At 34.1% G+C, this 27,344-nt stretch overlaps 1 protein-coding gene across 6 annotated transcripts in view; it reads left to right on the plus strand.

The window, feature by feature from the left end:
- The window catches only part of PIK3C2G (phosphatidylinositol-4-phosphate 3-kinase catalytic subunit type 2 gamma), a 365,888-nt gene that overhangs the window by 290,486 nt on the left and 48,058 nt on the right, over positions 1–27,344 (plus strand). For 4 of the 6 annotated variants that reach the window (XM_038576933.1, XM_038576932.1, XM_038576931.1 and 1 more), the window contains 2 exons: positions 1,854–1,962; positions 22,580–22,655. In XM_038576933.1, coding sequence (XP_038432861.1) covers positions 1,854–1,962; positions 22,580–22,655 — 185 coding nt within the window. The remainder of the gene's footprint in view (positions 1–1,853; positions 1,963–22,579; positions 22,656–27,344) is intronic. The other 2 variants (XR_005379904.1, XR_005379905.1) reach the window with 1 other exon arrangement.

The raw sequence follows: 27,344 nt of genomic DNA on the forward strand, positions 1-27,344 counted from the left end.
TATGTTCAAGAGATTGAGAGGGAAGGAATGTCATTATGGAAACTTAAAGGCAGCACCAGCTTTAAGAATTACCAAAAAAACATCTGATAGAGTAACGGAAAAAGATGTGCTAGCAAAAAAAAAAAAAGAAAAAAAAAATCCAAGTTTGACTGCAAATATCAAATTCAACATCAGTGGTTGCCATTGTACTCTACTAATTAATGATTTAAAATATGTTTGTCATTGTTAAGTGGCTGCCGTTATTGGTTTCAAAAACTTCTCTGTTCTACACTTTAATCTCTGTACTACCTATTAATACAACTTGTAAAACCTTAAAAGTGTTAGTAATCTCTCTCCATATGCCTCTTCTCAATTTTCAGCTTTAGTTAGGATTATGCCTTGCTCAACAACTACCACCTGGTATTTAAATTGATTTATTTTATTTTATTTATTTATTTATTTATTTTTTTTAAATTGATTTAAAAACCATTCCAGCAATGTGTATTTGTGTACGGGCAGGGGTGGGGGAGGGCGCAGGGTGGGGAAAAGCAAGGCATATAGTTCCTGTGTGCCCTTGACAATATTTGGGTGCTGACAGTCCCAATCTTTGGCCTGAACAAAATGGAGGGAGGACATGATGGCATTGTCAGATAAAAGATCATAAAAAATCATTTTCACAAAATGTTGCTATATTTGGCATATAACTCAAAAACATTTCAAACAATTGAACAACTTTATTTTGGCTAAATTCTTCAATTCTCTGATACTTAATTATATACAAGATTTTTTAAGTACATACCTCTGTAAAAACATCAGCAAAGGAATAAAATTGATACCGAACTCCATTTTATTTTAACATAAGGAGAATTCATCTACAGATATACAAATGAATATGTAAAACCTGCCCAATCTGTTTATCAAATGCATTTCTATGTTTTGGTTAATTGTATATGGTACTAATTGTTGTGATAATTAAATCTGGATGAAAAATTTTAATACCGTAGGCCTTAGAACTTCAGGAAAACCTTTACAAAATAAAATGTCAATTATTTAAGTACACAAACATGATTTGGACTTCCTTAACATTTCCGACAGGAAGCCATGAATAGTTTAGATGGCTCACAGTTATACACTTCTGTATTTGCTGACAGCATTTCACTATCCCTTCATGCCCCTTACACCAGGGAAATATCTACACCAAAGAAGCAAAGGTATGAAGGAGGCAGCAGCAAGATTGCAGTCAGAGGAATATGCTAGAGTTCCTAAAAAGATATATTTATCCAGCAAAATATGTTACCAAATGCTAACCATTAAGAGATCATTCCACTTAGTAATTGGTCTTAATCACATCTACCCCAACAAGAGGAATCATTAGATAGAGCAGAGGAAATTCCGCAAGTTTAACTCTTGAGGAAAGTGATACTTTGTTCCAAAAGACTAATACCAGATGGAAACATATGCCACTTGGTAAAATGTTTAATTTAGTTGGTGAAGAAATATCTCTAGTGAACCTAAAAGAAACAATACAATCTAACCGTTTTTGAAAATTATGAATCATTAAATTTCAGAAAGCATTTATCAAGCCTCCATATATATTTAAAGGATAAAATGTGTGGTCTTCTATAAACACAGTAAGAAACAACATATATATTAATGTGGTAAATTAAATTAAATTAGTATTAATATTAATGAAAGTTAAAACAGTGCAAGTACCACAACTATGTTAATGAAACCCTCAGGATTATTCATGTGTTTCATTTTTTAAAAAATATTTTCATTGGCCTTTCAATCTGATGGTATAAATTCATGAACAGCCCTAAGATGCAGAAGCCAATTTTCAAACTAATAAATATACACTTTTTTCTTTAAAACAGGTTTCCTCATTGGTGGCACTTACCTTTTACAAATTCAAACCACAAAAGATTCAGAGATCTAAATCATTACATGGAACAGATATTAAATGGATCATATGAAGTTGCAAACGTATGTTACAATTTACTTTTATATTTTTTTACATAAAATATTGATGATTTTATGTATTATTACTAGAAATATTTTTAAATAATTGATAACATTGCTTTATTCCTATATTCATTCAAATGTGCATGCCTAATATGTGTGAAATTCCTGTAGAGGAAACTGAAACAGCAAAAAAGGTATAGCACCTTGATATCAAATAACTTGAAATAATATGTGATTAGTGGGCCATCAGGATAGTAAGTGCCCTGGCGTTTAGAAAATTAAGAATCATTTCTGACTTTGATGGTAGAAAGGATTTGAGGAGAAGAGAACATCTGAGCTGAATCTTTAACACTGGGTAGAATTTTTTTTTAAGATTTTATTCATTAAGAGAGATAAGAAAGAGAGGCAGAGGCCTAAGTTGAGGGAGAAGCAGGCTCCCTACATGGAGCTCGATATGGGACTCCATCTAGGAACTCCAGGATCACACCCTGAGCAAAAAACAGATGCTCAACCGCTGAGCCACCCAGGCATCACCACCAGGTAGGATTTTAAAAAGCATTGGCCTAGGGAAGTATTTCAAGTAGAACCAAACAATTTCCTATAAATGTCAAAAGTGAAAAGAAGGTGGAGGAGGAGAGATATCATTAGATTCTATTGCTTTTGTGATAAATTACCACAAATTTGGCAGTTTAAAACAACACAAGTCTATTTTCTTTCAGTTCTAAAGGTCAGATAATGGGTCTTAAGGGACCAAACTCAAGGTGTTGGTAGATTGGATCTTTCTGGAGATAGTAGAGGAAAAAAATTCATTTCTTTGCCTTTTCAATTTCTAAATATTTCCTGCATCCCTTGGATTGTGCCCTTTCCAGCAATTGCACACTCTGACCTCCGCTTCTGTCACCACATCTCCTTCTCAGATTCTTACTCTGACTCTCCTTGTGTTTACACTAGGCCTATCTGAATAATCCAGGGTAATCTCACCATTTCAGGATGCTTCAGTATTTTATCTGCAAAACCCCTTTTGCCAGGGAAGGTAACATGTTCACAAGCTCTGGGGATTAGAAGGTGAACATCTTTGGAGGGCCATTATTCTGTCACAGAGATAACATGAAAAAGTGCAAGAACACAATTCAGTTGAATCTCAGCATTCTTGTGAGATATCTATGAAAGGAAGACTAAAACCACCAAGGAGGTCAGGGCCAGGTTGTCAAGAGCTAGAGCTAAACCTTAGAGGGTAGTGAGAAAATAAAAACAATACTATTATCCCAGATACATTGATATTTTTCTCAATAACCTATTATTCCAGATCCTGGCCTCCTTACTAGACTGGAGCTATGTTCTTTTCAATTTTTAGCTTTTTAAATTGTACATCATGTATCTAGGAGAGTCTACAAAACATTTGGTAGAAGTGCACTGCATGGCTTTCAAGTTAGAAAAAAGCCAAGGGGCTTCTTTCTGCCAGTTTCTCTCAGGATATTCACTATGGGCACCTCCAGCTGCCCTATAATAAGTTGAGCTCCCTTGGGTCCACCACATGGAGAAACAATTATAGAGAGATCAAATAGAGAGATGCCCAAGGGATACCACTCTGCCAGAGCCCAGCTGAGGTTCCAGCCAACAGCTAACATCAACATCATGTATTTTGAGTGGATGATGACTCCAGCTCCAATCACCAAATAACTATTTATTAGAGACCTCAAGCAAGAATACCATAGGTGAGCTCAGCCAAACCCCAGGACTGAGAGACAGTGACAAAATGATTGTTTAAACCAGCAACACAGGGATAGACCACATCCAAGTTACATGGATTTTCATTGTTCTATAGCATTCTGTTACATGAATGTATTGCAATTTGTAGAATCCTCTCTACATAGACATTTGGAACGCTTCCAAGTTGGGATTATTACAAATAATACTGCTATGAATATTCTTTTACTTGTATGTCTCTTCATGCCCATGGATTTCATTCACTTATGAACAGAATTTCTGGATTTTAAGATACGCTTATTTTCTTTTTTTTAAGATTTCATTTATTTATTCATGAGAGATACAGAGACAGAGAGAGGTAGAGACACAGGCAGAGGGAGAAGCAGCCTCCATGCGGGGAGCCCGACGTGGAACTTGATCCCGGGTCTCCAGGATCAGGCCCTGGGCTGAAGGTGGCACTAAACTGCTGAGCCCCCGCCCCAGGCTGCCCTAGATATGCTTATTTTCAACATTATAGACAATGACCAAGTTACTCTCCTACTTGTAATGAATAGTGTTACCATTTCCCAGAACCTTGTCTATACTTGGTGTTGCCAACTCTTTCTAATTTTAGCTATTCTGGTGAGGGTACATCTCACTGCATTTTAGTCTGTATTTTCCTAACTACTAATGAGCTGGAATATCTTTTCGTATGTTGTTTGGCCATTTGGATATTCTGTTTGGTGAAGTGCCAGTTTATGTCTCTTGCCCTTTTTCTATTAAATTATATGACATCCTCTTACTGATTTATAGTACTTTTCATATATTGTGGATAGAAGTTCTTTGTTAATTAAATATGTTGTAATGATTTTCTTTCACTCTATGTTTTGTCCCCTTGTTCTTTTTATTATGTGTTCTGATAAACAAAAACTCTTCATTTTAATATAGTAAAATGTATTGATATTTTCTTACATTAGAACATGCCCTACCTCAATGTCATAAAGACAGTTTCCTGTATTATCTTCTAGAAGTTTTGTTGTTTTGCTTTTCACATTTAAGCCTACAATCTATCTAGAATAGACCTTTTAGAGCATGGCATGAAATAAAAGTCATCTTATTTTTTTTTTCATGTAGATTTTGAATTGTTCCAATTCTATTTAAAAGACTTTCCTTTTCTTGTTATTCTGCTGTGCCACCTTTGTGATAATTTAAATATCCATCTAGGTATGTGTCTACTTCAGGCCTCTTTTTTCTATGCCACTAATCTCTTTGTCTACCCTTGTGCCAACAGTCTTAATTATTGTAGCTTTATAATAAGTCTGAAATCTAACAGAGTAAGTTCTCCTATTTTATCTTTATTCTTTTTCTTTTTTTTTTTAAGATTTTATTTATGTATTCATGAGAGACACAGAGAAGCAGAGACACAGGCAGAGGAAGAGGCAGGCTCCTTGCTGGGAGCCCGATGCGGGACTTGATCCCAGGATTCCAGGATCATGACCTGAGCCAAAGGCACCCATTTTACCCTTATACTTAAAGAATATTTTGTCTCTTCGTGGACTTCTGCATTTCCATGTAAATTTAAATTTTTCTTTAAAAAAAAGATTTTATTTATTTGAGAGAGAGAGAACTAATGGGGGGAAGAAGGGCGGGGGGGGGCAGAGAGAGAGAGAGAGAGAGAGAGAAGCTGAGCAGGGAGCCCAATGCAATGCGGGACTTGATACTGGGACCCAGAGATCATGACCTGAGCCAAAATGCAACTTCTTAACCAACTGAGCCATACAGGCACCCAAAAAATTTCAAATTTTTCTTGTTAATTCCATGCAAAAGCCAACTGGGATTTTAGTTGAAAATGAAGCTTAATATCTTCCAATCCATTTTCATGTACTTATTTAAACCTTAAAAAGTTTTTTTTCTCAATAAGTATATTGTTATATGCATAGAGATCTTAAAAGCACTTTATTTTACTTGATATATTATGGTACCTTTTTAAAATTTTTGTGTTTCTTTTTCTTTTACTAGTATATATATACAACTGATTTTGTATATTGAGATTTTCTCAACGAACTTACTAACTTCACTTTTAATTTTAATGATTTAATTGTGTTTTTAAAATATTCTGCTTATCATATCGTCTGTAAGTAGCAGAAGTTTTACTTTTCTTTACAATATTTATATTTTATATTTCTTTTTCTGGCTATTTTGTACTCCATAGACTCCAAATGATGATGGCAGACATGCTTGTGTTATTCTTAGATTCAGGGAAGAATTGTCTCAAGTTTCTCATTTAGTACACAGGTTTTTGTGGGTACCCTTTGTTATTTTAAGAAAGTTTCTTTCTGTTGTAAAAGTTTTGACAATACAGAAAATTTAATTTATCAAATTTTTTTCTGACTCTATTGCACTGATCAATGATTACCTAATAATAAATGTTTTTTCTCCTTTATTCCATTAGTGTGGTGAGTTGCACTGATAGATTTTCTGATTTTAAACAAATTTGCATTACCAGGATAAAACCTACATGGTCTAATGTATTATCCTTTTTATGTATTGCTGAATTTAACAATTTCTTTAGCATTCATTTTCACCTTTATTTATGACAAAGATATTCTATCTTATAATGCCCTTACCAGTTTAGAATGGAGGGTATGCTGGCCTCATAATATTAGTTGCAAAGACTTCTTGTTTTTCTTATTTTCTCTAGAAGAGTTTGTATAAAATTGGTTTTATTTCTTTAATTTGGAAAGCCATTTAGGTCCGGAGATTGAATTTATTTAAGAATTATAGGACAATCCACATTTTCTATTTCTTCCTGGGTCTAAGTTATAGCTCTCTAGAAATTTGTGCTTATTTATTGGCATAAAATTATTCAAAGCATCTTCTCACAATCTTTTTAACATTTATAGAATCTGAAAAGGTGTTTTCTATTCCTTACATATGTCATTTCCTAGTCAGTCTTTCCAGAGGATTATGAATTTTACCAGTCTTTGCAAAGAATGAAATGTGGGAGTTATTGTCTCTATTGTATTATTTTTCTATTTCATTTGATTTTTATTATTTCCTTTCTTCTGCTTCCTTTGGTTATAATTTGTTGTTCTATTTATTACATTCTCAAATAATTATTTGTTTATTTTCAACCTGTCCTCACATTTAAAATTCTAAATCTCCCCTCCCAATCAAGATTTAATTGCACCCCATAGATTTTTACATATGATATTCTTTATCATTCTTCTAAAATATTTATGAATGTTTACTATGATTTTCCCATGATCATGGATTAAGTCTATTTAACCCACTTGAGTTTTATATGTTATACTAATAATGTATCCCATAAATGTAATAAGTACTTATCATTGTTTTATACAATCAGTATGTTTAATATTACCCTTATATCTCATTTCTATTGCTATAACTCTGATTTTATATGTGACATTGCTTTCCCCTATACCTGACGAACACCAGTTATTATTTCCTTTAATATGAATTTGCTAATAGAAAAATCTGAATTTGTATTTGAAAAGTTTTTGTCTACATTCAGAAGACAGTTTAACTAACTATAGTATTTGGATAGCAATGATTATTTTGAAATCTTTAAAGCTATCAGTTCACTGTCTTTTAGCTTCCCCTGATTCTGTTTAAAATCCACCTATTATAATTGTTCTTTCTTTTAAACTATTTTTTTCTTTATTTTTTATCAACTTTTAAAGCTTCTCTTTTTACTGTTGGCTTTCACAATTTTAATTGCTCAGATAGAAGTTTGTTTCTATTTATCATGCTTGTTAGCTCTTCTGAAATTTCTTCCCTGATGTTATTCATCAGTTTTGGAAAGTTCTGTCATTATTGCTTCAAATATTGTTAATATTTTTCTTCTCTCTTTGTTTTTTCTGAAGCTATAATCACATATAAGTTGATCCTTCGTGCTGTATCTTCCATGTCTCATACCTCCACTCCAATATTTCTTATCCCTTTGTTCTCCAAACTTATTCTCAATATTTTCTTCTGACTTATCTTCTGCGTTACTTCTTCTCTACTAATCTGTGTTTAATGTACCATTAGATCCATCCTTTGAATTATTAATTTCAATTATTTTTCAGTTTTAGAATTTCCTTTTTTCAGTTTCTGGTTCTTTGCTGAAAATCTCTCCTTTTTTTATTTCTTTGAAAATAATAAACTTTTTTTTAAGATTTATTTATTTGAAAGAGAAGAGTGGAAGGGCAGACAAAGAGGGAGAGAGAAAGAGATGAGAATCTCAAGCAGACTTTCTGCTGAGTTGGGAATCAGACATGGCACTTGATCCTAGGACCCTGAGATCATGACCTGAGCTGAAATCAAGAGTGGGATGTTCAACTGACTGAACCACCCAGGTGCTCCTAAGCATAGTTATTTTTATATCTTTCTACACACTTCAATATGGGGGCCCACTGCATATATATTTCTATTGTCTAGGGTTTCTACCCATCTTTAATCATTCAGTCTTATTCCTTTGTAAGCCTGGTTATTTTCCTTTTTATTGTGGCCAGATATTGTACTGCAATGTCCTTTGCAGAAATAATTGGAGGCCTATGTTGTCGTTATATTAGCCTAAAGAACTGTAATATCTGAGGACATTAACAATCTAGGATTGATTGCTGACATTCAATTGCAGGGATTCACATTTTTCAAACCCAAGCTGTAGCGTTTATGAGAGTCTATTTCTAGCTGATCTTTGTTCCTTAGATGTAGCCATTTTGAATCTAAACCCAAAATAAGGCAGATTCACCAAAAGCCTAGTTGGCAGCTTTGAATTTCATTTCCTTTCCTCTTATCTCTGCAAAGTGGTCAAAAGTACAGCTCAATCTCTCAGCCCTTCCACTGCCTCAACCTATATCAATAAACACCCACAACAAAAAACAAGTAGTGCCAAAACCCCAGTTCACATCTCCAAATTCTTGCCCCAGATCCTTGCCTGGTAATTCTTCACTATCTTGTTATCTCTCTGATGCTTCCAAGCAAAGTTTAAGAAACAAATTGAGTAGTAATCCAATTATCCTCAGCAGGAGGTTTGCACTAAATGACTTAATCTACTATCATCAAAAATAAGAGTCTAGACCTGCAATTTCAACCATACCACCCTTCAGCTTTCAGAGTTATCTACCATTCTGTCTCCTAACCCCCATCCTATGCTCAAATATACCTTTTCTCTCATAGGTAGCCATTTTGGAGGGCCTAGGTCTATTGACACTTCCCATCTGAAAAAAATATTTAAGAATTTCTTGGTGAAGTATTTAGTACTCACCAGTGATTATGAAAATAGCGTAGAAAATTGAAAAGAAATAACAGACCCCAATTCTGCTCCTCTCTCTCATACGAGTAAAAAAAAGCTTTCTTAGATCCCCCCGCCCCATATACCCACATCTATGTATATAAGCTATACGTGCATACAGATGTTACAACTCATCTTGAATGTTCAAGGGAGCACTAGCTCTCTTTACTATTAGGTGTTCATATCACCATTTGTACAAAAGGTTTCAGAGGCAAGTACCAAACTAATAGAATCCTCCAGAGTTCTAGGACAGATATAAGACCCTTTAGGGATTTATCTAGAACACTATCACTAAGGGTATAGAGGGCAAGCCTCTAAGGGTTTTTTGCCTTTTAAAAAATAGAAACTATTTATGGAATATTTTTAAGTAATCCACATATCTGGAATAACTTTAATGTTGCCAATGGGAGCCCATTTTTAATATTTATTATGCTGGCCAACAAGCTACCATTTTTATTTTAAAAATCTATCTCTGACATTCGAGATGCTAATTAATAAAATGCCCATTGTTTATGGAGTTGTGAATGATTGACAGAAGCACTTATAATAATAGCCCCTAGTATGCATATGGTTCTCCTCCCCCATCCAGGTGTCTCTCTTAGCACAGCCTTGGTTTGGACATTAACAGACCCTTCTGCAGTCTTAATTAAATGCCAGAAGCATGTGGGTTATACTATGTATACAGTACATAATATCATGCTGTAATGCAGATAAAAGCTTCAGTAAGTCACAGGCATTATAATAGGAGAACTGCACTAGATCCCACAACTGGGACTCAATAAAGGGTCAAAGAATCCTGTTTTTCTCAGCTGTTACTTCAACAATCTTTCTTCTCTGCTTGTAGCTTGGGAAAGACATTAGATGAGACTACTTGTACAGCCATGGTTTGAATTTTTTAAAATAACATGCTGTGTCATAGAGTAAATCAGTGTATATTAAGAAAACCTTACTGGAATTGGAAAATACAGTGGATTAATGAATGTATTAAAAATTCTGTCTCAACTGTAGGCTCAGTGATTTAGGATATTAGCTTACTGCTATACTTCCCAATTGAGTAATATTGTGGTTTGATGATTAATAGACTCACTTAACAGAAGAAAATCCCACAATTCAGCAATAAGGGTCTTATGGCTATTAGGGAAAAAAAAACAAAAACCAAATTGTCAATAATGACTACATTAGATTCCATATAGTCAGGAGCAAGAGGTAAAACTTTTGAATTCCTATTTTCTAAGACTAGTTGTTCAGTTGTTCTCAAACACAGTTTCTGGATTGTGCTAGGAATCTCACTTGCAAATTTAGAGGAACAAAAATTTTTTACCGCTTCCTAGACAGACTAAATCAGAAATTTTGGTCATTGATTATTTTTTTAGTTTATTTTTTATTTTTAGGAATCTCTCTACCCAGAATGGAGCTCAGATTCATGACCCTGGGATCAAGAGTCTCATGCTCTATTGACTAAGCCAGCCAGGGACCCAATATCAGAAATTTTGGAGATGAGGCCCAGCAGTCTATATTTTAACAAGCCTTGCAAGACATTCCAATGCACACTATTGTTTAAGAAAAATTACTTCACACTTTTTTTTTTTTTTTTTTTTTACTTCTTTCCCTTTTATTTCAGTTTGGAGATGGTCAGACATTCGGCCTTCAATAGAGTAGATACTCATGTATTTTATTGTATTATTGACTTTCAGTAAATGTGGACTCAAGGAGGTTCTGCTACACTATTATTTCCAGGCTGGTAGACTCAGCTGGAGATGCTGTTTGGTATCAAAGGACAAGTGGCTGAGCACTTATATAGGTATATTTAACTCAATTCCAAGTGAGTTAGAGAAGACATCTCAGAGAGTAGGACATTCAAGTTATTTTTAAAGGGCAAATAGGAGTTAGTAAATAGAAATTGGGAGAAAGTTGTGCCAGATAAAGGGAACTCTAAAGACACAGCATCAACTATAGTTATATGCTTTTCTCTTGTTTTGAGGCTTAAAGAACTCAATGACTATATTCATTCAATTTTTACCCATGTATATAGCACAATTAGAAACTTATCAATATTTAATAGATATTTTAAATGAATAACAGAATCATTAGCATATACTAACCATAGGGTTTATATTGCTTTTCAAAACCTAAAAGATTGGAAATTTGCATCTGAAAAGTACCTAGTAGTGGTCTCTTATTTTATTCTTCTATCCTACAAATTTCAGATTTTTTAAGAAATTAGCTCATGGTTCCAGAATATGTTATTCATTTATGTTTTACACAGAAAATACTACCTAATAAGTAATAAATGTTTTAAAATTTGTAAAAAAAAAAAAAAAAGATGGGACTTCCAGGCAAAGTGGTCCCTCCCCTCCCCTCCCCCACCCACACTTAGTTTCTCCTCTGGATCAAACACATAATAAGAGAATGTTTGGAATCTGAAAAAATAATAAATAAATAACAGTTGTAGAAAAATTGAAAATTTGGATGATGTTACAAAATAAAAATTAATGTAATTTTGATATTTTTCCTCACCCCAGCATATAATCCCACATGAACCACATGATAGAGACTTCTGGTTTGCTAGAGAATAATGTTGGGAGTCCTACTAGCTGCTAACTTAGAGACAGATTCCACTGGTTACCTAGTACCAAGCCCTGGAATACTACCTGGTCATGCTTATAAAGAATGAGCATTAAGAGTGCACTGAGTCATGATTGTACCTTTCAGAAAGACTGCTCAAAGCACATTTTTAATAGGTCTGTTATCAAAGAGAAAGAAGTAAACAGTGTGTGTTCATCATGGAAATAGAACTATATGATAAGGAAACTAAAACAAAGATGTAAAATAATTATTGAAAACAGTATTAGATGATAGTAAGGCTATACTATAATAAATGGTTAAGTGTAGATATATTACATATGCATGAATTTAGACTATTGTCCTTGCATATTCAATATAAATTGTATCCAATCTTTTGAATATATTTGGTTTTATGTCTTAAATCAGTAAGTAATGGGAAATAAGGTATAGCAGAGACTTCTGCCCTATAGGATCAAAGCAACTTAATTTATTTCATTGGATTTCAAGTGCTTTTTGTATATTTAAGAATATAGAATGTTGACATCTTTTTAAATAAACTTTATGCCCAACATGGGACTTGAACTCAAGGGTCACATGATCTACCAATTGAGCTAGCCAGGTGCTTCCTTTTAGAATGTTGACATCTTAATGTCCTTTCCTTACTCTGACATTCTCTGAAGGCCATGTCCATTAACTTACACTATAGTCAAAGGACCTCATGGATATGGCAGGTGTCTATAACGGAAAATGCTGAGGGGATAGTGGATGGGATTGTCATCTTTGTATGACCTCCAGAGGCTGCCTCATTGGTTATACTAAAGCTGTTTTAAAGGCAATGCCTTTTCCGGATAAACTGACAAAATATCTAGTAACCATGGAAGGTGCCAGGCTTTAGCTTGTTTAGGCAGAGACAAGTAAGTGCAAAGTGGAGAGGCTTATGATTTCTGGCCCTAGTGTGAATAAGACAAATACTGAGATCTGTTTTCATATGGCAGCAGGCTTTCATTAGGGAATTCTTAAATGTAGCTGCTCACAGGATAAGTTCATATAGAAGTGCTAACAGAGGACTGTTATGAGAGGGGAAAGCAAAGGAGTCACCCATAACAAGTAGGGAAGACTTGCAAAAGTGCAGCTTAACATAGCAAGGCTCAGTGAATATTGTTGCCCATCACAATCAGTGCATATGCATAGATGAACAAAACCACCAAATATGTAGCTCACAGGTTTCATCATGTTCACCTTTGCTAATGTGCTTACTAAAGTGCTACTATAGATACCCCCAGGAAGAGATGTTTCTATTTTGCTTTGTGTTGTTTTTAATCTCTGTTGGTCAGTATTTAGGAAAAGGAAGGCTAAGCAAATTTCAGGCACCATACTTTTTTTCTTGGTGGAATTAAGGTCTGAGAGTTGAATGAGAAAAATAAAAGGAAGAGAAAGAAAAGAAGGTATTTATATCATCAAACATGAGGCACTATTGTAAAATCACAGATCCTGGAAATGCTCCAAGTGAGAATAAGTCAGCCATCTTCTAACACTGGACTTCCAAAAAGGAGAATCCGATTTATCTCATACAAAAGGAAGCCAATATTATAGGCGTGCCTTCTCCCAAAGTAACACCTCCCCTAATAATTTAATTGAATTTTGTACAATGAGTACATTAAAATACCTTCCTGAGATGTAAATCCTATATCTATTCATTAGTTGTCATGTCTGTCCTACAAAATAAGTAAGGTTATGCTATATTAATAAAAATCAAATCAACAAAAATTACATGTGGACACTAGCCACTTTGAAACACTACTGTATCTAGGTATCACTTGTGATTTAGATGCTCAGGCAGATTTAAGAAATTCTATCCTAGAATGTCGAAAGCTAAGTTAGTACTCTAAGGAGCTTATAGTCTTTGTCAGTTGTCTATGGTGATAAGTGCCAGTGGCCACATAAAGACTTTCATAACTTTTTTCATTTGGATTTTTCCCCCTTATTCCTAAGGAACTTTATGGGTCTTGATATAATACTCATTATGTGGATTACATGGTAATAGAACAATAATAATTTGACAGGGCTATCATCAGATGCTGATTAGCATTAATAAGCAGTGTGACCTGCCTAATCATTCAGGTTCTTTGTGCATAATGCATAATGTGGTCAGTTTTCAATTATCTTCAAATGGATTCATCACGGTGAAAGCTTTATGGGTCTCCATATGTTGGTGGACACTTCTCTGATTCAGTTATTTTTTTATGTTCTGGAAATGAAAATTTATTTTTAAGATCAACTAAATAAAACATTTTTGGCCTAGAAATCACATAAATCATTTCAAAGTTAAGTCATGTTGAGATTTTTTTTTAATTTTGTATTATTGATACAGTTTTTCTCTGTAAACATAGTTATCTACATAAACACCAAAAGTTATCTGTGTAAGTTATCTACATAACAACAAAGTTATCCACACAGACATCAAAATCTATAAAGTCATAAATGTAACTTGAATATTTTAATTATTTTAATGATGTGAATGACTTAGAGGAAATTTTTATGCGCACACGTTTCCTTTCCTTTTCTAATAAAATAAGAAATTTTATTTCATCTGTGTGAGATTGAACCCCATATGAGGCTCCTCTCTCAGTGCGGAGTCTGCTTAAGACTCTCTCTCCCTCTACCCCTCCCTACCACTTGTTCTATCTCTCTCTATATATATATATATACATATATATATATATAGAGAGAGAGAGATCATATATATAGAGATATGTATCATTCTCTCTCAAATAAATAAATCTAAAAACCCACAAAAAAACAGTTTTATTCCTTCATAGCTGCTTGTCATTTGCAGTGTAGCAAAGGCAAATAATCCTGCTATGCTTATACACTAAAACTCATACTTTTTTAGTTACATTAGTATATTTATTATTAAAGTACATTTAGTACATTTATTTATAACCAAAATATTTTATATCACATATATAACTTAGTAAAGATTTTTAAATTTTTATTGGGCATGTAAACTATAACATTACTATGTATTAACACTCTAGATTAAGAGCTTGAATTGGTTGTAGAGAACAAATTGGAGAGATTCGACTAATGCCATATAAACTTTATTCTCAATGAGTTTATAATATGGTGATAAATACAGACATGAGCATTAGGAAATATATGATAGTAAATGGAAAAAGGGGAGAAAGGAAGTAGAAGATGCAGCTGGAATATAAAACGGGACAACTTTATCTTGATAAAATCAACTGTTACATTCCCTTCTAGGGTCATTTGCGATTCTAAGCAGTCTTGCTTTTTGTCAAGGAAATGAGATAAAAAGTCCAGTATCAGGTATCTAAGTTTAGATGGGAAAGACATCTCTGGGGCTTTAGTCTAAAGACACAAGAGCAACCCAGATAGAGGGATTTCTGTAAATCTCTGAGACCATGTCTATCTGTCTGCCTCTTTCTCTCTCACACATACATGTAATCTGTTGATAAAAGAAAATAGACATAAATGAAAACTATAATTACATAGTACCCCATTATCTCTTCTAATGAAGTTGGAAGCATCAGTTTAGACATCCTAGTCCTATATCTATCTGGCTTTTGTTTGTTTAGCTTTACTTTCTTCTCTCAAGCTAATAGAAACTTCTTTTCTTTCAATGTAATTTCATTCCACAAGCAAACAATAGTTGTGGTAACAGGAATTTCTTGCCTTAAATTTTGCTCTGTTTTGGTGGAATTTTGTTGCAAACTAAATAAGATCTTTATAAAAAACAATATAAACATAAAATAAAAGTTATAGCAAATGATTACAGTACCTAAACACACATGTACCCACATTTGATTCAGCTGAGATATATAAACAGCTGTTGTTTTTTTAAAATTTTAAAGCCATATTAATTGTCATGTCTAGCTCTTTGTAATGTTGCTGTTAATTTCTAAAAGCCTCTTAAAATAAGAAATAATATCACTTATGGTTTAAGCAATGTTATTTTTTTAAGCAGAAATCAAATGTCAAAATAAATCCAAATGGGTAAATCCTAGCTTAATAATGAACATATGTTTCTTGTTCCCTCCTTGCTAAACCCAGATGTTAATTGCTACATTTGTCACTACATTGCTCTTTTCCTATTTAGAGCTGGCTGAGATAACACTGCAGGCAGGATAAATGTCATATGTGTACCATCAGTAAAACCAAGATTATTTTTCAGAGTCTAGTGAAATACTGATGACATTTTATTTTATTTTATTTTTTTTTAAATTTTTATTTATTTGTGACAGTCACAGAGAGAGAGAGAGAATGAGGCAGAGACACAGGCAGAGGGAGAAGCAGGCTCCATGCACCGGGAGCCTGACGTGGGATTCGATCCCGGGTCTCCAGGATCGCGCCCTGGGCCAAAGGCAGGCGCCAAACCGCTGCGCCACCCAGGGATCCCACTGATGACATTTTAGAATCAGAATTATGAAAGATTCTTTAGAAGTTCACCGTTCTTCATAGTATCATTCTATGTAGCTCTAATACAAATATAGTGGGTTGAACTACATTAAAGACTGGACATTCTGACAAGCTGCTTTATGAAAAAGGCAATAAAATACAATTACTGTTCAACTTTGATTTAAAACTCTTATGGGAATTCATTTTTAAATTCACATTTTTAGAGACTTTCAGTGTTTGAGAGAGATAGATTTAGCTTATTGTTTTAACTCACTGAAACTAAATCTTGCAGCCAATTTTAGATGTTGGCTGGCCAGTTAATAAATGGAAATTCTTAATGTGTTATTTTAAAGAAAGAAAAATTGTTCTCAGCGTTATATTACATTACTTCTGATGCTTGCAAATACTTTGTCTCTGTAGTCTTTGAGAGCAAGAATATGTTCATATGACATAAGAAAAACACTAAAGTTTTGAGCAACTTTGAATTGATCGACCTCAAAAATCAATCATTTTAAATTGCAAATGGCTTAATAATATAATTGGTAAACACTATATTAATTAGAGCTCTGAACTTAACCAAAAAATAAGCTGATACAGATTTTAATTTTAAAATTGTTCAATTGGCTTTCAAATTTGTTCTTTATTGACTGCATTTCTAACTTTAAAGTACATTATTAGACTTTTAAAACCCCTTATTAGATGAACGTCATATATATACATATATATATATAACCCCATAAAGCATTTAATATAGCCTAATGCATTTACCTGAACCATTGATATATCAAAAACCAGTAACTTTAGAGTCCCTGAACAAATACCAACCTTTTAATAATTTATTCACTAAGTATATATCATTCCACATAGGAAGGATGTTCCAAATATTTAACAAGTGTTAGGGCACTAACCAGTCAGGATAAGTGACATTAAACCCACCGTTATGTCCATACAAGCTTGTATTGATTAAATATTTGCTGTGATGAAGAAAACTAGGAGCAGTGGAGAGTGGGGGCAAACAGGAGTTTAAATCAAAACACACTAAGTTTGAGTTCCATAGGAGATTTCTTTTTGTTAAAAGATTTTATTTATTTGAGAGAGAGAGTGATAGTGAGAGCGAGAGAGTGATAGTGAGAGCAAACATGAACAGGGGAAGGGACAAAGGGAGAAGGAGAAGTAGTCTCCCCACTGAGCAGGGAGCCTGATGCAGGACTTGATCCCAGGGCTCTGGGATCATTACCTGAGCCAAAAGCAGATACTTAACTGCCAGCTACCCAAGCACCCCTCCACATGAAATTTCTAATCAGAGATGTTAAATGGTAAATTGGATGTCTTGAGTTGAGGGAAAAAGAGAGGCTGGAATAGAAATATTGGGGTTGTCAGCAAGTAATTGGTTTTTAAAGCCATGAGATTGGATGAAATTAGAGTGAAAAAAAAATATATATATATACCTGAAGAAGACTGACTATGCAACACACCAGTTTTAAAATTTGAGAAGATGAGAGAGAACCATCAAGAGAGGCTGAGAAAAAGCAACCTGTTGGAGACCAGAAGGATTTTATGCCCAGAACCCAAGAGAAAAATCTATTTCAAAGAAGGAAAAAAACAGCCGTTTCAAGTCCTACTGATAGGTCAAAATTTGGCAATTGGCCACTGGATTTGGCAAAATGGGTGTCATTTGTGAACCTAACAAGAGCAGTTTGATGGGAGTGTTAGGAACAAAACCCTGATTAAGATAGGTTCAAAAGAGATTATGAAGGAATTTGGGATAGAAAGTAAAATATTGTTGAAGGTGCTTTTCTCTAAGGATGAACAGGAATAAGACAGTGTACAGGGAAATGTAGGTAAGGAATTTTGTTTATTGAAATAAGTTACAGCATATATGTATGCTGCTAGGAAGATCAATTAAAGAAGCAAAAATTGATGATGAGAGAAATGAGAACTTAGCCAGAGACCAAAATGTTGACCTTGAGTAGAAAACAGGGCATGGGATCTAGTGCCCAAATCAGTCTTACATTAAAGCACAGACAGTCCTCCCATGTAATAGAAGAAAGGGCAGAAGTAAGGTAAGATGATAGATGAGTTGGTGGGAGCTCGCAGAAATTCTTTGCTGTTTCTATTTTTTCTGTTAACAAGAAGACAGCCTTGAGAAGACTAAAAGAGGAGGAAAGTGTGTTAGCATGTTGAGGAATAAGGATAAGGTATTAAATAAACCTATAGATTAGTAGAAGGATAAATGGACTCGTGACATGTACAGACTCGCCAGAAAATCTTAAACACCAACTTGAGGGTAGTGGGCATTAGGTGATAGTAAGACCAGTAAGTGTGGTTTAGCACTTTTCTCCAGGAACATTCAGCAGGCCTGCTACAGTTGCAGAGTTGGCAGAGAATAACCCAAGTTGGGTTTTTCTTTTTTTGACAAGTATATAGTATAATAAAAGGAGAAAGGGCCAAAACAGTTGAAAGAAATATGCAACAGAGTTATTAGTATCAACCATGGGATCCAAATTGGCCAAAAAAGGACAGAAGAATATGAAAGGAGTTAAGGCCAATAAAAAGGTCTTAGAGTCAACAGATTGTTTGAGTTGTATAACTAGAGGGAATGAGCTGGAAAGGAAGAAGATGGTGATGGTAGACTAGGCAGCTAAAAATCAAGATAATGGAAGAGGTTTCTTCACTGATCAAGACAAGATTAAGGGAACAGGAGTGGCTGATGGGATGCAGAATGAGATCAATGGATGAAAAGAGTTCAAAAACAAAGAATGTACAATAGGGAAGGATAATTTCTGTGAATATTATAATAAGCATGAATTATGACAAGTACTATTGAAAACAATGACAATATTCAAGGTGGAAAATGTTCAACAGAGGAAGGTGAAGGACCAAGAGATCAGTAGATAAGTGCAACAGAAAGCTGGGATGGCAGTATAGTCAGCAGATATAATCTTCAAGGCAGTGTATTTTTAGAAAATAAGAATGAATGGAAGTTAGAAGACCAAGGAGATGCAAGGAGGATAGCTACCTCACAACCAGGACCAAGGTTATAAAGGGAATGGGAAAGAACACAAATGCAATTTTAGAGATTTAGTAGGAAACAGAATGGAATGCTCAGAAAATACAATATATTGAGCAGTTTTGCTGATAATATTCTCCAAAACTGGCCACTGTTTTTTCTTTCCTCCACAATGCTGCCCAGTCCTCTTTCTAAAAAATATCTGCTTGTCTGCTTAAAATTCATCAACAGGCTACAGTAGTTTCAAGCTTGTGTAGAGCTAGCATGCTCTAGGACTCCTACAAAGCTCTGGCCACATTTCCTATCTGTCCCCCATATGCATTCTTCACATCTATAGGCCTTTAGCAGTGGTAATACAGGTGGGCCTGGGCTTACTGACTACACTCTACCAGTCTTTGTTTTGGGGACCTTTTTTTTTTCTTTTGGTACTAATTTCAATCAGTGAATCACTTATACTATATAGTATTCAGTTTTCTCACTTATGGAATAAAGTAATCAAAATCAGAGGTTTGTGCTTTTTTAAATTTATTTTTTATTTATTTTTTTAACCTGGGAAACTAATACCTGTTGAAGAATTAAGCAGAAAAGCAACAGTCCTCATGTGAGAATATCCTAGGTGTATTGCAGGACATTTAGGACAAATGACCTTGCCCATTAACTGCCAATTGTATCCTCTGAGGCAACCAAAAGTGTGCTCACACATTTTCTAGACATTTCATATTGTAAAGTAGTGAGATAAAATGCAGGCCACCTGGTTAAATTTGAGTTTGAGACAAACAAATACATATTTTTTAGAATAAGTACATTGCAAATATTGCATGGATATCCTGTTTTTATTTCCTATATCTGCCAGCCCTGGGCAATGGGCAACACTGCTAAGTAGGATTATACTTGTAGTCCATGTAAAAATGGCACCCGTAGAGTTGTTCAGTGTACAACTTATACAGCTAAATGTAGCCACATTGCTTGGGAGTCGATACAAACACTGCTAAGTAGGATTATACTTGTAGTCCATGTAAAAATGGCACCCGTAGAGTTGTTCAGTGTACAACTTATACAGCTAAATGTAGCCACATTGCTTGGGAGTCGATACAAACCCAACTGAGAACATTGATTTATGTTATCAGTAAGAACAGTTGTAGTTGCTGAAATTTCTGTAACTAAAACTACTCAGTGGTGTTGTGTGAAAAAGCAGTGGGAGGCATGCATATGAGTAAAGTCAAGTCTGAGAAAATTTTAAAATCAATTATTTTGAGATCCAGCAACGTTACTTTTCTTATCTTCTTTATCTCTTTTATTGATTTCTGCCTGCATTGACACGGAGTCGTGTTTCTTCTCGAGGATGAAAACAATCTTATTACAATAAGGAATCAGTATTTAGTATGTCACCCACACCAGAATTACAAATGAGGATTTCAAGGATATGACAGTGTAAACACAAGGGAATAATTAGCTAGTGGTGACATTTCAGACAGTAATTGGGAAGATATTCTGCCTACTATTGAAGTTTAATAGCCATTGGGTGGTGAGGCCAAAATGTCACCAGAGAAGAATAATTGACTAGTTGTCAAAAGGCCAAAAGAAGGTCAAATTTTCCTCAACAAATTCTGCACAGTCTGAAGTTTGACTTCAAGCTTTCAAAGAAAAAAAAAAAACTTGGTTTGGTCAGCATCCTGAATATGGATACATTTCTTGAGGATAAATTCTTATTAAGCAAGTTCACAAGAGATCAATACATAGAGATCAAAATTGGTAATTAATTTACTATGATGCATAAAACTGCTACAAAGATAAGAATATTTGCAGTGTATTCTATATCTAAAGACAGATCTCAGTTAAGAAATATCTGTTGAGCAAAAATATTGTATTACATCTGAGTGAGTAAATGGCAATACCTACTCTTATTATCTTACTGTCTAGGCTAAAAGAGTAGAAAAGAAAGCATGTGATAAGCCGTGGGCAAATGGGTGGATAGGAGTAGAAAAGAGAGATAACGGAATGTGTAGGAAGACAAGTTAGTGAGAGAGCATAACACACTTGAGGAAATAAATATAATTCAACATAGTTAAGCATAAAGCACTGGAAGAGAAATAGTGAGAGATGAAGAGGGGAAATGAACAAGATCCCAGCCAAGAAAGGTTGTCCAAGCCTTGTGAAGCAGTTGAACTATTTCTTAAGAGCAGTGGGGAGCCGCTGACATGTTTTAAGCAGTTAAGTGTTAGATTTTTATTTTGAAAGATCAGTTAGACAATTAAGTGGAGAATAGATTGGATTAAAGGGTAACATGATAAGGATTGGGAACGCTGATGTAATTTAGGTGAGAAGTAGTGATGCTAGAAGTCAGAAGCATACCTGGAAGGAAGAAATGGATAGTTGAGGTATTTAGGAATTAAAATCAATAGGACTTAGCAATAAATATTATGTGTGCGATAAGGGAGAACAGACAGGCTAAAAAGATACACCTTTTTTGAGCCTGTACATAGGGAGAAGTAGCAATTTGAGGGCAAAGAAAATCCATTTATTGGTGCACTTTTGGTTTTAATTGTCTTTTAAACAGTTAAGGAAGCCAACAAATAGGTATTTTGGTATAGAGGGGTGAGGCTCAGGAGATAGATCTGGGATAAAGGTTCAGATTTGTGCATCATTATAAGAGCCACCAAAAGGGATAACATCACCCAGAAAGAATGGGTCAGTAATGAGAGAGATAGCCTGAAAGTGAGGAACAGTAGAACTTAAATTATAACCCAAAAAAAAAAGGCCTGAAAAACAGTTCAAAGAGAAGAGGTGAACAAATGAAAGCAAAACTGGGAGAACTTAGTATCATAAAAGCAAATGAAAGAGAGTTTTTCACTAAAAATGGAACAGCTATATAAAGGCCAAGAAAATCCCCAATAGATTTGAAAAAAAAATACATTCAAACAGAAAAAGTTGTTTAAAATAATGGTAACATTTTTGGAGGCCAATCAGTGGCAAAAACCTGTGTGTTGTACATCATAAAATCAGTAGAAATTGAAGAACTGGAACCAGCATGAATGTTGGCAACTCTTCCCATAAGTTTTGTCGACATGGGGGGGAATAACACAGGATTTGAAAGGGGCATTTGAAAGGGTATTATTTATGTGTGAGTATACCTTATGTGGTTTGTCTCTTCTGTTTGCTAATTATTAAAATGGAGAGACTACTTTATGCTGATGACGAAGAAAGGAAGAAGATGATGGTACTAAAGTATAGATTGAGATATTCCACAAGGTTCTTGAGGAGGAAGGAATAGAGTCTAGGGCATAGATGAAGGGATCACCACTGGGTGCTATCTTAGTTAGCTCGGGTTACCATAACCAAGTACCACACTGGGTGATTTAAACAACAGAAATACATTGTCTCACATTTTTGGAATCTGAAATCAAGGTGTGGAAAAGGTTGGTTCCTTACGATGGCTGTGATGGAGGAATTTATTCCAGGCCTCTCTCCCTGACTTATAAAAGATCATCATCTGCCTGTGTCTCTTCACATTGTCTTTCCTACATGAATATCTGTGTCTAAATTTCCCCTTTTTATAAGGACACCAGTCATATTAATTAGGGGTACATCACCCACCAGTGAATAGGAGCAATAAATAAATCTAAGACATGAAGAAATATTATCCTTTGTCTATTTTTCAGAGTGATTGTGTGCTTAGTTTTTTCCTCTCTGAGCCTGTGCAACAAACAATTGAAGAGTCATCCCTTCTGGACCTAGGCAAGTAATTTTATCAGTATTATTATGTACAATTTTTGAGTTTCAATATAATGGTGCAAAAAATATCACAACTATATTTTTTTCAACTTTCAAATTAAAATCTTTTTAAAGAATAAGCTTTAAGGGTCTTTTCTTTTTCTTTTTTTTAAAGGATCTTTTCTATTTTCAAAGCTTTTTAACCCCTTAGAATATATTCAAATTAAATTAAACTGCCATACATTTGTCTAATTATAATAACTACATGATGTCGCACTATTAACTCATTTTAATTAATTGTGCATTGAGGTGGAATTGCATGTCAGAGACAAAGTTCCTGTTTTCCCCTGCAGGTAAGTCTTCTAGTTTACTCAACATCTTAGGAAGCAACAAAAATAAATATTAGGCGATAGTAGTGATTATGAATTATCTAGCAGTTTCACTCTTATCTTTTAAAGCTCAGTAATTACTCTACCTTCCTCATGAAGTCTTCTTTTTATTACCTGAATCCCAAACTAGCCCAGCACAATTATCCACCCTATTCTCTGCCAGATGTGTGTTAATTCTTATTAACTTTTCTAACATCTCTCCTAGACTGGTAGGGACTCTCTTCGAATCCCATCAATTTTAAGCATTTGTAATAAAATTTCATTGCCAAATTAGGATTATTATTGTAAAAAATAAAATGGTTATCTGAATTTTTTTCTCATTCACTTATTTCTTACTACATCCTACAATATGCAAGACATTTTGGTAGAATGATGGACACAAGATTTGAGTCTCAATATTTGGCTGCATATGAAATATAGCCTATTGTTTTAAAACAACAGAACAGGGCAGCCCAGGTGGCTCAGCGGTTTAGCGTTGCCTTCAGCCCAGGGTGTGATCCTGGAGGCCCCAGGATCGAGTCCCACATCAGACTCCCTGCTTCTCCCTCTGCCTGCGTCTGTACCTCTCTCTCTCTCTCTTTCTCTCTGTGTGTGTGTCTCTTATGAATAAATAAATAAGATCTTTAAAAATAAATAAATAAGTAAATAAAACAGAACACACCTAAGCAGAATATGCAAATCATTACATCAAACAAGGATTAGCAGAAAGTTAGTCCTTCTTGTATTCTTTAAATTATTTTCTGTTCCGTAATTACAAATTCTTCATACTTTTCGTCATGTTCATAACAGGAAAGAATTGTATTTTAAGCACTATTCTTGTCAGGTGAAACTTTCTGCTTATGTTATTAAATGATTAGAGGACAAAATAATTTAAGTGTATCAAAATATTGGTTGACATAGGATGACCTTAAGCAAAAATCTCAGAATTTACCATATTTACTACTTCTAGTAACAAATTGAGGGTATTCTAGATAACTGTATCTAGACACATGACTTGTAAAGATCATATTGGTAATACTTTGTAATCTTGGCTCTGGGAAATAGTAATATTCCTTTGCCTTTACTCACCAACTAACCATGCCTTGGTAGAACAATATAAAAATTTATCTTTTTAAAGTGCCAGTCCAATCATCACTCTTCTCTAATTCACACTTTTTCCTTGGCTTCTCATTACCGTTAGGTTGGGCCAATGTAATGGGCTTGTAACCTGTGCAGTCACACTAGGCACTGTGCTTAGAAAGGTCCTGCACTTGGATTAATATTCAGCTGTCACTATCTTGAAATTCTTAATAATTTTTGTAAAAGGAACCCTGCATTTTCATTTTGCATTTTCATATCACTGAGCCTCAGAAATCATAAAGCTACCCCTACCCATGGAATAAAGACCAAATTCCTCATGATGGTATCCCAGCAGAATCTGGCATCCCCCAATTTCCCTTTCCAGCCTTAATATCAGGCCCTTCTTTATCTTGATTCTTGTGTTTTTTCCAGTTCCTCAACTAAGACAAACACCTCAGCACTTAACAGATGCACCTTCTCTGCCTGGACCACTTTACTCCTATTCTACCTTTCTACCTTCTTCATCATGTTTTTTTGTTTTTTTTTTTTTTTTTGATCCTTCAGCTCTCATCTTATTTGTCTTTGCTATATACTCCTAAAATGTTTTTTCTTCAAAATTATTGCAGTCATGTTTATGGCTTGTGTGTTTCTTTGTAGGCTAGAAATCCGTGAAGACATAATCCATGTCTATATTGTTCACCATTGTACCCCCAGGGCTTAACACAGTGTCTAGCCTACTCTAGATTCTCTATAAATAATTACTGAACAAATGATTGATAATGGAAAAAAACAATGGAAGACACATTTATATTCTCTACCATGGTAGCTTGTCATGGTAGCTTTGTTCATGAAAAGGACAAAAGAGAGAGAAGAAACTAAAATCCCTAACCATGCTACTCCCCCTACACTGATTATTTCCTATGGCAGTGCCCTGACACAAGGAATTCACTGCCTCCCCATCACTACAATTCTCTTGAAGTATCACCTAGAAAAAAAATCTATGCATTATCACATTTAAGATTATAGACTCAACCACATTCAACCAAAGCACTACCCAGAAAGTTGCTGGATTTTATCTTGTATATTCTTTAACTCTCTGCTAACATGATCCTCTCCAGTCCCTTCAAATTAATATAGGTCCCAAGGCTATATTAATATAGCCTATATTAATATAATAAAAATATAAAATTATCCATCCTCAACCTGTACACAACACTGACATGTAAGATAGATTTTTGTCAAAGTATAGAGACAATAACATAGGTAATGGAGTGATCAAAGATAACAGTTGTCAGGGTTAAGAGGATGAATCAACAAGCGTTTGAATGCCATTGATAATTACAAATGGTTACAAACCAGAGCTTTCAATCATTACCTCACATCACTATTTCTAATTGGAGATGCTAATTTAAAAGGGAACTTGAAGCCAGAGTCTCCAAGGCAGAGTCTCTCTAGTTAATGTTATACTACTTGCTCTAGCAGAGCCCAGATTAATTATCTATAGGTTGGTTGAAGTATATTACCCAGGTTTTCAATGTAAATTGTAATTATATGGAAGGACAGAAAGGGAAGTAAATACTTAGAAATAAAAACTTACATTAAGTTGTTTCTGAAAATTGAAAGCTTTAAAATATTGTACATTTTACTGTGTTATATCATATAATATCATGTTTGCAATTAGAAAATTATTTTAGGCTTTTACTTGTGGCTGATGTGGACAAAAAAAGATGAAAAGAAGATGAGAGTTAGAAGACTTTCTCTAATGACTTCATTTCTAATAGCTGGGTATCAAAGGATATTGCTAAAATCTAACAAGTTAGGCAATAAAAAACAACATGTAATATTAGTGTTAGAGAAACACTAAGATCACAACATTGAATATAATTGAATGGTAGATGAAAGCAGAGTGCAAAAGATTATGCATTTATTAATTTTATCTCTGTTTCTATCAGGAAACAAATATTGTCAAAAAAATAAAAGTCTAAGAATATTAAATAAAAGTAACCACTAGAACAAAAGTAAAAGCTTTTTCTAAGTATCACAAGTACATAAAAATGAAAACAAATTCCTTAGCAAAAGACTTTCTTTAAAAATCATAAAAACAAAAATGTGTTTCTTTAATAACATAAAACAATAAGAACAAAGAGAAATGAATCTATTGATAATTGATAATCTATTGATAAGTATAACTGGACTTAACTCATACATAAAGAAAAAAATTCTGATTGGAGAAAAGTAAAAATCATAACTCTATGCTTTATGTAAAAACACACCTAAGACAAAATGATTTTTAAAAATTGAAAATTAGGGGCGCCTGAGTGGCTCAATTTGTTAAAGCATCTGCCTTCTGCTTAAGTCATGATTCCAGGGGTCCTAAGATCAAGCCCCACATAGGGCTCCCTGCTCAGTCTGCTTCTCCCTCTCCCTCTGCTGTTTCCCTGATTGTTCTCTCTCTCTCTCTCTCTCTCTCTCTCTCTCAAATAAATAAATAAAATCTTTAAAAAAAGGAATTGAAAATTAAGCTCCAAGCACAGGTATATTAGGCAAATGCAAAGACATGGAAACCAGAAGTCACAGTCTTAATAAAGAAAAGGTGGCATTTAGGCCAAGAAACATTGAATTAAAAAAGGATGCAACTTTATAATAAGTACAATTCTCAATAAAGATATAAGCATATATATACGTGTGTGTGCATATATATATATAGGTTGTATATATAAAGGTTGTATATATATAGGTTGTATATATACTCAATTATATGACAGCAACATATATAAAGCAGAAATTATGGAACATTTAAGGAAAAATACACAACAGACTGGTAATAGGATATTCTAATTTACTTCTTTTGATTTATGAAAGACAGTGAAAAAAGTAGATATATAGAAAACTAAATAGTAAAATTAATAAGACAAAATTTATCAATTTGATATATCAAACTCTTTATCATGAAAATGGGTTATATATTAGGTCACAAAGATAATTTCAATTAATCCTAAAAAGTAGAAATAGTACAGACACATTTTCTAATCATGAGAAAATAAAGTGAGAAATTAATTTTAAAAATTAAGAAAGCTGTAAGATTCTTATTTAGAGATTTAATTTAAAAACGGCAGCTCTCTTGAACAACTCTTGGGCCAAAAGGGCTTAAAAAACAAAACTGCAAAATTTCTAAAGAATAGCTATACCATCAGAGAAGATAAAGCAATTCTCAAAAATTGGAATAATTGGAATAAGACCATAAAACAAACCAAAGACATACAAA

This window comes from Canis lupus, chromosome 27 (genome assembly GCF_011100685.1).
Source record: "Canis lupus familiaris isolate Mischka breed German Shepherd chromosome 27, alternate assembly UU_Cfam_GSD_1.0, whole genome shotgun sequence".
Lineage (NCBI taxonomy): Eukaryota > Metazoa > Chordata > Mammalia > Carnivora > Canidae > Canis > Canis lupus.